Raw genomic sequence first — 15,134 nt, forward strand, 5'->3', positions numbered from 1 at the left:
CACAAATTTCGAATAATTCGTCAACTTTCAATTTGATATAAGAGCAAACACGGGCACACGTTATTGGTTATCGAATGCTTGATTTCGAAGTGAATGTTTTTGTTGTATTGAAAGGAGGGCAAGAGATAGAAAAGGGGAGAGAGAACGACACGATAGACGAACGACGACTCTTAGAGAGAGGGTTTCTCAGCTGGGTCTGTGCTTCACAAGATTATGTGCTCTCATTCTGTCTGTGAAACCTTTCTATAATTTGTGTCGAAGAAACTACTCTAGATCGCATTTTGTTGATTTCATGACAGACAAATAGCTCACTGCGCCAACCGCACTGTATGTATCTTCTTTCCACTGAAACATTATTTGTATTCAATTATTTCAGCAACTAGAGGCAATCCTAGCGCATGCATTAATCTCAACAGTTGTGGATCTTGTACTAACGAAGAGCGAACTTTTGAACTTATTTCTATCTCATTATATGTATGTTATTTTGTTCGTAATGAGCAGTTAGTATCATATATGAACAGGGGGTGGATTTAGTTTGTTGTCTGCTTTGTTGTGGGTATTGCTTTGAGTGTGATAGTTAAACTGGCCACTTTTTCTTACAGAAAAATGGCTTTAAAGCGCGTGGTTTTTCTACAAGAATTTTGCCCTCACCCAGTCAGTTCGACCACTCTGCTCGAAGTCCTTTACACACGAATACCAGGACTTTCGAAAGAAAACCAAGCCGCATTGTACAGGGTAAGCTGAGAAAGCGTGTTTGTGGATCATTTTAAAATAAATTGCTAGTATGGTAGAAACTAATCCTTGCATAACAATGTAGGTAGAGTTTTACTGCTAGACTGAGTATCAAAAGGCAAAAGGCGATACCTTTGCTTAAGTAATATATTGGTGAGTATTCTCAATAACAAAATATTTTAATGTGGGGATGACTATCCTCTTTGGTACGAACGGCCAGTTTACAAATTAGACTTAGCTCGCCGATTTAAACAGGTCTAAATGGGTAATCCACTGTGATATCGAGAGCAATCCGTCGTTTTAATACCATGACCTTTTAAAAGCTTGTAGCATGATTAAACTACTGAAATATAACTTTTGATGATAAGTGTTACAATACTAAATATTCCTTAAAGGATACATGCAAAGCATGCTTTTTCAATACATCAAACACAAAAATATTACATCTTTTAGGTGTTTGAGGATTGTCCAGATATACGGAAACAAATTGATCAAACATCAAGCTTCAAGGGCAATCATAGATTTGCGAACGAAGAATTGGAGCTTATCTATGATGTGCAATTGCGACAGAGGTAAAAGTCCGGAACCCAGTAAGGCCCACACACATTACACAACGGTTCTCAAGTTCAACTGTCTACTGTATTTATCTGACGTAATATTTGTCTAACAACGGCTTTTAAATGGGCTATTCGAACGAAATGGCTTAGCTAAACTAATTAGAAACAATGTTCTTGGCCACATCATTTCTTAGTTGCATCTCTTCTCTTTGTTAACGGTCTAAAACTAAATGCGGTATGATCCATAAATGATTTCAATGCGATTGCAAATTAGTACGCTATCAATAACGGCTATTACTAATAAATAGCTTTTATGTTTTTAATAATTTATTATGCTGACATATTTAGACATATAGACTTGTCAAATGTTATTTTGAACATTTTTTTTGTTTATAGAAGCGCTTATTTAAGTGAACATGGCAACATGAGCTAGTAATAGATTGCTTCATGATGCTGTTTTTTTCTAACGCGTACTTTACTTTTGGTCAATTGTTATATGGTCAATGTGCTAACGAGTCCTTTTAATCTTCCATTACTGGAAGACAGTTGCACCAGGTAGGACGAGTGCTCTATAATTTATAATAAAGCACATTTTAAAAAAAAATCCTACTAAAGAACAAAAGTTTGGACTCGTTTAACGAATTTGAATCGATCTTAGCTGTTTTTGAGGATTATTGCTATATGTGTCTACAGCACCTACCTAGCCTCATTCTACGCCGAGCAAATATTGTCGTCGCGTCCGCACGCATTCTTTTAATATTGCAGTCAAATACAGCGTATGCTATTCATTTACATTCCACTATTGCTTTCTCGAAACTACGGCATCATTACAACGGAAGGTGACAATAAGATTGCAATGCACTAACAGAATCAAATACCAACTGATCGCTAGAAAACGAAAATAATTACAAAAGAAAAGCAAAAACAAACATTACTCTTGTACCATCCTGATACATAGTGTGTTTTGATCAAATTTCAATCGTTTAATCGAGCGTTTTCGACCTTTGTACAAATAGATTAGTAAAGCCGCTTTTTTTTTAAAATTCTGTTTCATTCATTTTCGCTAAATTGTCTGAACTTACACTTAACTGGGTTTAAGCCTGACATAACGTTTCGTATAAAGACAATATAAAAACTATGGTCGTTGTATGACTCTGAAAACCAGTCTCTTGCAGTTTAAGTTTCCATTGAGAAAAATATAGCGCTTCTTTTTTATAGCGAATCAGTAATACGGTTAAGCTTAAGATTATCAAGAAGGTCGAATAACATGGTGAATCTAAGGAATACGTACATATATATGTATGTAGGTATATATACATGTTTGTATGTCGTAGGTAGGGTTTTATTCCGTTTTTTAGGTACCTTTTTAAATTTTGCCAGGACGGGTTATCCGGATGATGCCCTTCGGGACATGGTGCAGCAACGCCCACAAATGAATGTTCACTTTTGCGTCTACACCCATTTGTTTCGTTTCACACATCATCACATAGAATTTCTTCAGGTAAGATAACGCATTATTTCTGTCATCGGAGATATGAGTATATATATTATAATATATATCCCTAATGTGCTAGATTCATCCATAGGGTAGTATGTTTAATGAGATTGTGCGGATCTGTTGGCAGATTGGCATTGCCTATATGCAGAGGTTATAATAATAATTAGACTCATCTCAAGCCACTGCTGATTTCTAGTTCTCGATGGTCTCATTATTCATAGCACCTACAGCATAACAAATGGGCGGGTTACAATGCTGATTACTCAATACGACAGCTAAGTTTGGGAATATCATTGTTAGCGTTTAAAGAACTTTGTGTTGGGTAAAAGGGTTTGATATACTTAAACTATGATGGTGCTACATTGGAACAGTATATATTTAAATAAGGACTTGAGTCCTACGCTTAGAACAGCGCCAGTGTTATGTCAGGAGCAAAATACGCATTCGGGTCTTTTATCAATGCAATGGTTCGAATTTGAAATTCACGGCTCGTTGTTTTTCTTGATATGATTCATCGTTCCACTTCTATGCTGGTGTTTTTTTAACCTCTTATGGTTGCAAAAGTCTTAAGAAAAATTGGATTACCTATGATGTTCTCATCGTTACCTGTAAATGCAAATTAACCTGTAATAGATAATTTTATCCTTTTTTGATATCCTCTTGGTCTTTTCATTTATCTGTTTTGTTGCTTTACAGGAGGTAAACGTGCTCCACGAGCTGGCAAAAGCTGCCATCTGGGTGTCGGAGATTCTACGATCATTGTCTTTGTACACAACGTGCTTGCCAATCTTTATGCTCCCATTACTACTCTCTGGATACCCGTATCGAACAATGCTAAATCATATCGCTCCAGGAATTTTCATCTTTGATATGATCCATCTATTTCCTGAACTTTTTCCCTTCTGCACACAGCACCCGAAGATTTGCAAGTACTTATCGCTACTAAGCATTTTGATTCACCTAAGTTATTTGCAAGCAATTTGTTTAATATGGCTTGCAATTGACAACGACTATTGCACTTTTAAAGGTATGATTGTATCGTGTGTCAGTCCTCTATATCTGACATTTACATGGGTTGATTTTCGTTCGTGGTCACAAAGCATGCACCCTGCAATTGCAGCACACTTTCGCACTTTTTCGCGCAGTATATGCGCTCTTTTTAACGAGCTGACATGTTCCTTAAATCAATAAAAAGTATTAAAAAAAAAAGAAAACCAACCGCCATACAAAGCTCGATTGCACTTCATCGCTGTGCAACCCAAAAAAGGTGCTCAACTTCAAAGTTCCACTAGAGCATCTTAATTATTAACCCACAAAACGAGAGTTGCAGTTTGACACTAGTGAAACCTCAATGATAAATGAAGTCGATAAACTTTACTATAGGCGGCAGCGCGGACCAAGATTAGTTACGTCTTTTAACGAAGACATGTACTCTGTATCTTATCGTCGTGTTTTAGAAACTTCTGTTTAAACTACAACCTGCCATTGACGAGAGAAAACCGTCTGTTAAAGCTTATTGAAGGTATGTTGACGCTGACACCAGTAAGCCGCGCACAGCTGGAGACTCTATACGAGTATATCAGAAAACTCGACAAAAGGGCCTATTCGTCTTTCACGGAATTTTTGAGCGAAGCTAAGTTCGTCATGGAATCCGACCAAAATGATTGGTAAGCTGTATATGATATTGTTTAAACTATTTAATTGTAACACGGTATCAGAGATAAGAGGTAACATTGTAGACTGTAAATAGATTTTGCCTTCAAATTGTGTTTCCGAAATGGTAATTAGCTCGTTTGAAGGAACTTCCGCCTGCTGAAGGCTGTTGATCACCATGACTTTATTCGTCAGTAGGCGTTAGGCTCTACCTGTAGATATTTATGTACCTTTGTAATATTTAGACGATATATTGTGAACACTCAAAAGAGAAAGAAAGTTGATAAACGTTTAAACGGACAAGAATAGTGTGATGAGAATTAGCTCTAATAGCTGGCTTTCCGTTCAATGTAGGTTTTATTTAAATCGTTCAAGACTAAAAGGCTATGTGGACGGATCTCAACCATCGTTGACATTATCAGATAGTGATTCGAGGAGCACTCGGCAGATGACGAGCGTGAGTTCTCTCTCCAAAGAAACAATTAAAACTTCTTGCCGTACTTCAAGCGGGGAGAACCTCTTGTATCAGTCGCTTCTTACAGGCAGTGGCGATTTCGCAGATGATTTGCTAGAGCAGCCCGAAATGATCGTCAAAATTGCTCGGGACTTATTCAAGCTGCATAGTACCAGTACCGTGAAGCTCAGCACCTTAATGGTGCAGGTAGGCTAGACACTAGTTTTTTAAACCGGTTCATGTAACACATAGCATGCTTTTTATAAAACGCTTTTTCTTTAACTGCTAGATGAACCTATAGTATAGAAGGTAAGGTGCTCGGTGCTTTATTCTCGAAAATCATGATCACTTAATTTTGTACGCTTGAAGAGTTTCTGCTTCTGTGGCACGTCGTTGAAGTGTTAATAGGCCAAAGACAAAGATTAGAAGTCGTAAACTCCATATTCGATCTTGTGTCATATTCGATCGATGTTTTTCAGATTAATGAAGCTTACGTAAACAAGAGCGGCCAGTGTGCTGCTAATATGGATATACTGAGCTCGTTGATGGAGTCGCCGCAGTTCAGTTTTAATTATGATAATTCAGAGATAAGTTTCGTTCCTTGCTTATAACTTTGATGTACTGCGGTTAATTTTACGTATAATATGTAGGCTCACGTTGTAAACAGCATATGCATGTAAAATAAGAATACATTTGTTTCCGCAGTAGTAACAAATATATTATTCGTTTACTTGTTTATTATTTGACCATGTTTTTGGTACCCACTTCGGGATCTTTAGTATAAATCAAAGGACAATTATAAAAAGTATTAAGAATGCAGCAATTCCACGTCAGTCAGATAAAGGTTCAGTAGTGTCGTAGGAGCATACATATGCCTTTAAATCTGCCTCATGTTTGCGCCAGAACTACAAAGCGCACGTCACCAATTCAAAATAATATATTATGGAGAATAATAATCATACTTTTTATGGTTAAAATTAGTTCGTGGCAAATGATAATACCTCACAAATTTCGTATTTTAATTTATTTCGTGCTATTACCATGTTTTTTATGATGAGCCAATTTTTACACGAACGAGAATAATATAGTTTGCCGCAGGTAGCAATATTATTGTTATCACGTCATTTGGAATTGCTGTTTGGAACAATTGTTAATGCTATAATCTTCTGTTATTTTGCACCTACGTATACTTTTATACTAAAGAATAAAAAGAGTAAAGTCTAATTACGAGTTGTATTTATTCTGCGCTTGTAGAAACATTTATTATTCCTTATTTTTTCGTCCCATTAGTTAAACGTACTTATAACAGCAAATCTCGTAGTCGTAAAAAATACTTGAAAACCCTATTCTTGTAAATTTAGTCAGTGCGTATCCTGACCCACGTATCTCATCGGCACGTGACATCTACTGATCCATGGAATGAATTTTTTATATAAAACATTTACGACCGTCTAGATTCGTCACTGTGTATATATTACGGTCATTGCACAGTAAGGTTCTTCTAATGCCGCGTCCCTCTTAATTTTAGGAACACTACTAAATACCACGTGAATTATTATCCGTCGATACTTAAGAATACCCAGCCCTACATTTCCTTGCATTATAGATGAAAGTTTTCATCGCTCTCATGTTAAGCTGATATTACCATTTTAGATTTGGTAGGACATGATTTTTAACAGTTTTTAAGTGAACCAAGTGACATGCACGCTCATACCTAATACAGTAGTTTCGCTAAACGCAACTCGATTTCCAATACCTAAATTTGCACATATCGTACATGGATTTAGAAAACGATGATTGACGAGTATCGGCCAGTATTATACCATATTCAATATTTAGTTACTGGATTGACATAAACTATGTTCATTATTGCCAGTCTTTTCTCTTGTATATTATTATATTAGCGTATAGCCTAATCATTCTTATCGGCTAAACACTGCCTAGATAAGGAGCAAACATACCGAAATTTGCAAAAATATTCCAATCAAAACGTAATATAATCAAATAAACAGATCGAGAAGGAATTTTTTATTTGGTTATCCTTGCACTATAGGTAATGCATTTCAACGTGCCAGCACTAAACCACAACCCCGAATCGCTTGAATTGAAACAATCGAGATGCACCTTAATCGATGATCTCAGTTATTGGTCCCATTTCTACATATCTAAACCTAATTGGAAATGTGTGTTCACTCCGAATGAGATCAAAACGTTATACTGTTAGCACCGGGTTTTTACTTGTTATGCTTTAACGAAATAAGGCCGGCCGTTTTGAAGCCCAGAAATAACAAGTAGTTGCCTGCCAATAGTAAGGCAAATTGATGAGGAAGCCCGTAGGCAAGGCAAGGCTCTATATTCCGTACGAGTGCAGATGGGCTGATAAAGAATTTGATCGAGAAAAAATTGAGTTTCCTCTTTTCAGCTTTTTAATGTACTATAGTACTAGACTATTCTCCTATCATATACTGACATTTGGGAGAGTAAATTGCGTGGCCGATAGTTCCCGCATAAAACATATAGCATGTATCAATATTTACGCCCAATTTCACATAATGCGGAGCAAAGTCTCGACAATACGCACAAGATTGTTGCACGGCTTGCACCAGCTCTCATCGAGGTACCGCCCAAGCATCGTGCTTAAGTCGTTGGAGGTACTGAGCTGTTCGCTTGCCAAACAGCGCGAACCAGAGGAATCCAATAACAATGGAAACGAGTGACACGACGTAGTAGCCATCCAGTAGAGTTCTGCATTGTCCTCCTAAATTGGTACATTCCTGGAAATCAAGAACAAACGTCGTCTGCTATTTGCTTTGTCATTCTACTTGTACATTGTTGTACGCTGTACATGAATATCAATTGTGGCAATAACAGTAATATGACAAAAAAACGACCTCAACAAAAGAGCACCAACCTGTTGGCCTTCTTGCCCGGAGCAATTATGCCCACCAATAGTACAAGATTTGTACGTAGTGTAGTCAAGTGCCCAAAACGCTAGAGTGGTTGGCCAATTGCCACCTAGGTTAGAAAGAGTGTTGAGAAAAGTCATGTAGGTGCCACCCAGAGCAGGATCCGACACCCGAGCGAAGAACGCCATAAACGCTACGAAACAACTGTATACGAGGACCTAGGCGCGGAAAACATCGATTATGAAAGAACAGCCGTTGTGGTGTTAAGGATAATAAATTTCGAGCCAACGTAAAGCATAAAGTCGAAATAGTACCTTTATTTCAGTCATATACTTGCACTATCGGGTTGAAATATTTTTTAAAGGCTCGCATTCCAATAGTTTCAACGCTTTTCTATTTATCAAGAACTATTTATAGCTCATTAGTAGATATGGAATGATTTTTACATACAACATTTTTTGTTCCCTTTAATAACCCATCCTCATGCTTTTTAAAACATAGTCCAGCCTTACCTGATGGACCGCATACACCAGAACAACGACGCCATAATAGTACGCCGGGAAAGTATCTTCAAACGAAAAGGTCCACCATACTACAACTGAGAATACTAGACCCAAGACCAGGCGTGGTATATAGGCTTTGACAAAAACATCGAGCGGTCGGTCGCTCGTAATATACCGGGACAAGAATAATGGGAGTATCGTTTGTAGTGGTATAATAGGAACGGACAAAAGAGCCAATTTTTCTTTAGGCACCCCTGCCTCGATCAGCTTCAGATGCGTGACGCCGTCCGTAATGCCGAATCCTAGAACGAAGTTCTGACCGTTAGATCGATACTTGTTTTTATCTGAGAATTGATTCTATATAAAACCTATTTGAAGTGCATACCGATTTTTGCCGTTAACAGAAAAACCCCCGCTGTGAGAACAGACGGCATCATAAAAATTCGCGCGGTAATGCGGTACGTTTCAGCTACAGCCATCTCGGCTCCTTCAGATGCTCGTTCAGTTTTGAGAAGAGCCACCAACGTTGTTGTCATAAAGAATACTACGGCCCAGAAGCGTAAGAAACCCTCCATAGTCACGAGACCAGTCTCTTGCGGTTTGCTATAGATGTAGGTGTTCGCGAAGTCTTTGGACTCGAGTGTCATAAACACGACATAGCCCAAAAACATGCCCGCTGTCTGGCCGACAGAGTTACAGGTTGAGGCGTGTCCCACATTGCGCCTGTTCAGAGCCGACAACCACAATCAATACAAAATCAACAAGACACATTGCAACCGTATATTTCCTAAAGGTATTACAAGCTGATTTCATAATACATCGTAATAATCTCATCGTAGTGTAGGAACAGAAGGAATCTTAGTATCAGTATCGAACCAATAGAAGGGTATTCATTCAGAAGCGCGCTACACAGCTACGTAGTTGAAGCCTCGAAGTTTATAAAAAAAAAAAAACTTCAGAGGGTTTACCTTCGCTAGTCTTTATGATAAATAATAGGATGTGATGATAACTAACCTTGACAACATAGTCAGGGCCCATCCATCGACAGCGATATCTTGAGTAGCTCCAAGGAAACTCAAAGACGCGAAAACAATCGTCAATAGACCAATATCAGGTTCGTGTTTTTTTTCACCAAACCACACATTAAGGTGGCATGAAAGTACTGCCAAGAACAACCCAATTAGATACTGAGTAGGCACAAGCCAGGATTTGCGCCTGAAAAATGCACCAGAGCAGAAGTTCGTCACAAGTTATGTTAAAGATTTACCCGTCAAATTGGCACAAGCCAAAACTTGCCGAGACTGGAACTAGGGTTTTGTTAAGTAAAATGTATAAGAACACCACGAAATAATTAAATCGTCACATTTGAAGCCTAATCTACATAGTGAAATTTGACCTAATTATAAATAAACAAATCTCACACATATGTGGTTTACGTGATTCTGAAACAAAGGTAGATTGATACGACTCGGATCTAGTGTTGGCTCTCAGCAACAATTTTTTAGAACAATAAATTATGCTTATATTTGACGTATAATGCTGGAAGATATAAAGTTTTTTGTGCAACCCTAACCTGCCGTAGGATTTAAAATAAAGACTATCCACTATCGGAGCCCATAGAATCTTGATGCTGAATGGCCAGATGGCAAAGCTGAAAATAGCTTGCTGTGAGTAGGAGACGTTGTGATTCTGTAGAAACATTGTAAATGCATTTCCAATGCCGAGTGGGACACCTAAAACATCGAGTAGAATTCCCCGTTACGTCTTTGTGTGTATCCGAAACGCATAGCGCAGTGCACAGATCAGCAACGGCCCATTCTATAAAATAATTTACCTATAAACAAAGCAATACCTAAGCTAGATAAAGCGAAGATTGGTTACCTTTACCAAAACATTTCATAGTTATTTATTTGACTGGTATATTGAGCATAAATAGACTCATTAGACATGGTATAATGCTGTATTCAAGCTGATTACAGATTGGTCTGGATAGTAATTGTTATTTAGTACAATTTAGGTGAGGATAAAAAAGGAAAGTCATTTTTATCGTAATTGAACATGCAATTGTAAGTATAATACACGATGGCAGGGAGTTGAACGAGCTAATTTTTAATTTGTTCTCGTCTTTTTTTTAACCGCTATTTTTCTGCCATTCGCAAGAGAGTCAATGACCTTTGGTTTTGACTCAAGTTAAGTAACTGTGCTGAAATGCATGTAATGTGCTTGTTTAGGTGTACAGTATTTTGATCAGATAGAAAACAATTCGTAAATACTTAGTGTTTTGTCGCCAATAAGAATCCAGTAGTAGAGGTATGTGAAGCTGAGTCGACGCGTGCGATCGCTGGCAGACCATGGCTTCACATAACGATGACAATGATTATCAGTTATTATAATTATCAGCAGTTGCTTTGTCTTCTATAGTGTATTTACTATATATTAACATTTCAGTTGAGGCTTTTTCCCGTGCGCTGCGCTTTAACTGAAGGACAACTTTAGTTAACGACCCTTTAGTGCTGCCTAAATGTTCAAATAAATGTTGGCTCAACAAACAGATAGGAAACCGGTAATCGCATCTTCTAGAAAGCATGTGATCTTTGGTAAATACTAAATATAATATCATGAGTTTATTTTTGTTTGCATACACAGAATAGTATAGTTGTTAGCAAAAAAGGTTGCAGTTGTATTAAGATTTCATTGAATTTTTGATTGAAGTGAGTCTTACGTCACAGGAGAAAGAGATAAGTCGACAGCGGAGGGGAGTGCTTCAATAGTGTATATATATATATGCTAAAAGTATATATCGCATTTTTATAATTGCCATGCATTATATGCTGCCTTTTTACTTCGACCACGCAGTTCCAAGCTCTCTCAGACAACGTATTCACTTTACAGTCTTACATCGAAAGGACATTATCATCAGCAAAAGCAACTGGTGTAGATCTATTTATTTGACTGGTTACTAGGTCATTTGTATAAGATATAGAACATCAGTCTAATAAAATTCACTCTACTAATGATGTTTTGGGGCTTTGATGTACAACTTAGATTGCTCAACCATTTTTCTTTTTTTTTTTCATTAGATTGTCGCATCTTTTTCTCTTCCGTTGACAGCCAAAGTGGCATATTTTGGTCGGTATTATTCCATATCATAAAGCTTGCCACTTTTTCTGCTTTAATAGAACGAATACTTAAGGTAGGTCTTACCCTGCATTGCCTCAACGGCTTGTACTTCCGCTGGATTTGCCTAAACTGTAGGACTTGTGGGATCTTTGGTTTAGCAAGTTAATTTTAGAAATGTAAGGTGTGAGGCTATTACTCAGTTTACCAATTATCTCAATATATAAACGTGTAACGGTTACACGCACCAAAAATGACGAACATATCAAACCTTGCAGGACGTATAGAAAGAGCAACAATAAGATGTCTTGCCACTCCTTCTGCCAATCTCCGGTTACAGTTTCCTCATGCTTTTCGAATTCGACGTTTCCTCTCAGCTGATTTTCTTCATCGGCGTTGCTTCTCTTATTAGCAGTCTTAATAGATGATGATGTCCGCTTGTGAGCATCCATCTTCCTGCAAGCAGGGGAACAAGTGCAGTAGCAGATAACTGTAGAGAACTATGTAGAGAACGGTTTTCATTACGTGTTCGAAATAGTCCTACTTCACTCAGCCTTTAAGGATCACACGTGAAATGAATGACATTCGGCGGATGTTTAATAGGCACTGCGATTGTGTAGCGCCAGCTAAACTATTGACTGCGCTCCTGAAACGTCACCAAGTAATTTTTGATATCATGTATTTTTTTCATATGAAAACTAGTCACACATAACATGTCAGATCAAGATGAACTCTGTTTCAGAAACATCAAGGCTTAAGAGTATCTTTTTTTTTCTTTTTAGAATAAATATTTCTATGTCGACCCTTTTCTCGGGACGTCACCAAAGCTTAAAAATGTTTTTCCGTTTTACATAGTAGACAGTTGCTCATATTCCATTAAATGAAAATATAATACTTCATAGTGATCTGATTTGTTTCAGTTGATGTAGTGAACCTATTCTTGATATATTGTTAAGGTTTAAGGATTTTTTTCTATATTTGCTGAGTTTTCCTTTGATAATAAATATTTACGTTTATTTTTTTTTTGACATTTAAGCTTTTTGTAAAAAGGAATTAAGATTTTTTTGCTAAATTTCTCCAATTTTGCTGCTTTAACTTTTCAAATAATATTTATCGGCAATGCGATTAAGGAACCATTCGAAAGATGTTCAAAATGCATCTTTACGCCATTATTACCAAAGTAAGCTAATTCAATCAGGTGGATTTTTCGCATTTTCATTCAAAAATAGTCATTTTAAGTGAATATATGATTTGCATCTTTATTCAGCTGGCGTCAACAAAACGTAAAATATCATGCTAAGTTTACACTCTTCGAACAGCATCTTCAATCTGAAAACTGGCTTATTGAAAGCTTTCCACTGCCATTAAGAAATACAACCTAGATTGTAAAATATTCGACCACCATTTTGTCAGGAGAAAACATTTTCTTACGAACCTTACCCATACAGTTGTTTTATTGACAACTTCCTTATGTATACATATGTGCATAATTTCTATATAAAATGTCTAAAAGTCGCAGAAAATTGAATATTGTATCCCATTATCGGAGAGACAGATACCACCAGCTGTAATAAGGACAAAAAAGGACAAGATTAGCATTACGTTAGTCTATAAGAGGAAGGAACTACCCTTTTGGAAAAATATTCGCTCACCCAACGGCGATGATTATTACACTAATTATGAACTATCTAAATAAAAATTACGATTTTATTATTAGATTGGATCAATAAAAATTACGCTCCAACGCTCATACTGTGAGATTTCAAATATAAACAAGCTTCCGATATAAACGTTTCTACAAATTTCTAACGGTTGTTGAAACTTCCAAAAACAATAAAATTTATTAATCAAGTTAGTATTACACTATATAAGAAGGGCAAACTTTTCTTTAAAGGAAAAGAATTTGTGAAATCGGCTCGATCTTTTGTGCAGATCTTCCCTTGAGACACCTTTTGCTTATTAGAAGGTCAGCGTAATTGGTACTTTCTACGCGAGGATAGACCTGTTTTCTAATAAGTAGTAGTAAAGCAAACTATAATAACCTGGCGGGCTAGTTTTTAAAAGGAAAAAACGTTTTTTACAGTACAGAACACCACAAGGATATATCAAAAAATCGCCTAAGTGCAGATCAGACTGTGAGGACGACTGCATGGAAGTAGTCTCATTCCACTGAATCACCAAGTTTAGGAGCACCCCTGTTAACTCACTTTTCATAACACATCCACACAGGGTTGGAGCTACTGAACCGCTATTTCAGCTTTGTTTTGCTATTAAATGCATTTAATTTTACACGTGCAAGAGGGGGGGAGAAATATGAGGAAAAATACACTGTCCTTCAAGGCAAAATTGTGTGTCTGATCAGCTGTATCTTCATCACAGACCTTCTCACTATGGCCAAAAGAATCAGCTCAATCTGTCCCTCTAAGTTTGAGTCGGAAAAACCTGTTTCTCATGATCTAGTAATATAAAGCTAGATAAGGAGCAAAGTTCAATTGCATTAAAAAAAAATAATATTGATGGTTTGAGGTATTTGTGTCATACCATAAATAGCACTTCCTTAACACCCAATTGCATGCACCAAGTAACTTATCCATTTTCTAAAGATATTAAATAACGCGGGTCGCACATAAGCTGCAAAAACCAATCGAATCAAAATCGGCTTTTAGGAGCTATTATACGCTGTAAACACAAGTCAAATAACCACGAGTGTTCGAGGTTTGTTCAAGATTTTAGCGGGCTCCGATGATCGTGAAACATGGGTAGAGAATGGATAAGATATACATCTGAAACAGACAAATATTTCCGTGCACTTCAAATTCGTAGGTAAGACAACATCATTTAACCCAGTATTAAAGTGTATAATACGTCGGTTTACAATAGGTAAGGAACTCATGTGAAATCCGCACATAAGGACTCTAGGAAGTACCTCACAGATGTCCTATATCCATCTGGTTATTGGGGTGAAACCCTTAAAACGGATTTTAGATCCATACTTTGAATAACAAAAGTAGCAAATTCAATACTATGGTTAAAATATTTTGCCCACTTTTAAGTTTTGTTAGATTTAATTCCTAGGCTCTTCTCTGACCAGGTGAATTATTGACTTTTGATTTAGGCGTACGTGAATTTAGGAGTTACTGAAATGTTATATATTTCTAGCTTTTCAGCATTTTGAATTTTCATGGAGATTACATAAACTGATTTTAAAAATCCTATACCTTTTATACAAATAAAACACGCTTTTACAATTTTGAGATATGCTCAAATCATTTTCGATAAGCAGAACATGAGAAAATGAAAGTGAACTGTAGTAACGTTCTTAATTTCCATATGGTAATAAGCGCCACTGTTTGTCACACAAGTTAGAACAGAGATTTGATTCTCTAGCAGCTGAACTAGTCCAATACCTTGTTCAACACTTTCCGTGCCAGTTTCTCCCAGATCACTTTTATCGATAAGTTCCAGACAGCCACAAAGGGACCACTGCATCCCCCCCCCCCGCCGGAGAACACTTCAAAAACTGGCGCTTTTTGCGATTGTCATATCGTTCACACAGACACGAACTTTATAATTCGAATTGAAATACAGTGGAAAGAGAATGGAAATAAAGCTGGAAATAGCTAAACAGAAGCCGGCCCGCTTAGAGGCTATCTTGTTTGTGCAAAGGGCTTCTGTGGATTAGCATCTCATTTTATTGTACGTAATACCTTGATG

The 15,134-nt window shown here is 37.1% G+C and overlaps 2 protein-coding genes across 5 annotated transcripts; one reads left to right on the plus strand and one right to left on the minus strand.

Annotated features, from left to right (window-relative positions):
* The first annotated feature begins 62 nt into the window (after positions 1-62).
* LOC111262791 (uncharacterized) lies at positions 63-6,118 on the plus strand. Of its 3 annotated transcripts, XM_022837340.2 has the most exons (8): positions 63-327; positions 603-735; positions 1,186-1,304; positions 2,670-2,790; positions 3,484-3,716; positions 4,245-4,454; positions 4,795-5,101; positions 5,374-6,118. In XM_022837340.2, exons 2-8 carry the CDS (start codon positions 607-609, stop codon positions 5,503-5,505), a joined length of 1,251 nt encoding a protein of 416 aa, XP_022693075.1. In that variant the 5' UTR covers positions 63-327; positions 603-606; the 3' UTR covers positions 5,506-6,118. The 3 variants fall into 3 exon arrangements, with proteins under 3 accessions (XP_022693075.1, XP_022693076.1, XP_022693077.1); XM_022837341.2 differs by lacking the exon at positions 63-327 and having other exon boundaries at positions 1,186-1,322; positions 2,648-2,790; XM_022837342.2 differs by lacking the exon at positions 63-327 and having other exon boundaries at positions 2,648-2,790.
* Positions 6,114-15,123, minus strand: LOC111262790 (acetyl-coenzyme A transporter 1). 2 transcript variants are annotated; one of them, XM_022837338.2, is made up of 9 exons: positions 14,828-15,123; positions 12,856-12,985; positions 11,692-11,876; positions 9,877-10,036; positions 9,318-9,518; positions 8,689-9,026; positions 8,313-8,605; positions 7,806-8,018; positions 6,114-7,668 (listed from the first exon to the last, which is right to left on the minus strand). In XM_022837338.2, the coding sequence occupies exons 2-9, from the start codon at positions 12,906-12,908 to the stop codon at positions 7,504-7,506; spliced, it is 1,608 nt and encodes a 535-aa protein (XP_022693073.1). In that variant the 5' UTR covers positions 12,909-12,985; positions 14,828-15,123; the 3' UTR covers positions 6,114-7,503. The 2 variants fall into 2 exon arrangements, with proteins under 2 accessions (XP_022693073.1, XP_022693074.1); XM_022837339.2 differs by lacking the exon at positions 12,856-12,985 and having other exon boundaries at positions 14,828-15,121.
* Between the last annotated feature and the right edge of the window lie 11 nt (positions 15,124-15,134).

This window comes from Varroa jacobsoni, unplaced genomic scaffold (genome assembly GCF_002532875.2).
Source record: "Varroa jacobsoni isolate VJ856 unplaced genomic scaffold, vjacob_1.0 scaffold_701, whole genome shotgun sequence".
NCBI classification, from domain to species: domain Eukaryota; kingdom Metazoa; phylum Arthropoda; class Arachnida; order Mesostigmata; family Varroidae; genus Varroa; species Varroa jacobsoni.

What these genes read in the sequence shown, in the direction of transcription:
- LOC111262790 (XM_022837338.2), bottom strand. Translation starts at nt 12,908, where the DNA reads ATGCACATATGTATACATAAGGAAGTTGTCAATAAAACAACTGTATGG. An exon ending in AAAACAACTGTATGGGTAAG is followed by an intron (nt 11,877 to 12,855) that starts GTTCGTAAGAAA and finishes CCCTGCTTGCAG; the next exon opens with GAAGATGGATGCTCACAAGC. An exon ending in GCCCTGACTATGTTGTCAAG is followed by an intron (nt 9,027 to 9,317) that starts GTTAGTTATCAT and finishes GGCTCTGAACAG; the next exon opens with GCGCAATGTGGGACACGCCT.
- LOC111262791 (XM_022837340.2), top strand. Translation starts at nt 607, where the DNA reads ATGGCTTTAAAGCGCGTGGTTTTTCTACAAGAATTTTGCCCTCACCCA. An exon ending in CAGCACCCGAAGATTTGCAA is followed by an intron (nt 3,717 to 4,244) that starts GTACTTATCGCT and finishes GTCGTGTTTTAG; the next exon opens with AAACTTCTGTTTAAACTACA. An exon ending in TCAGCACCTTAATGGTGCAG is followed by an intron (nt 5,102 to 5,373) that starts GTAGGCTAGACA and finishes GATGTTTTTCAG; the next exon opens with ATTAATGAAGCTTACGTAAA.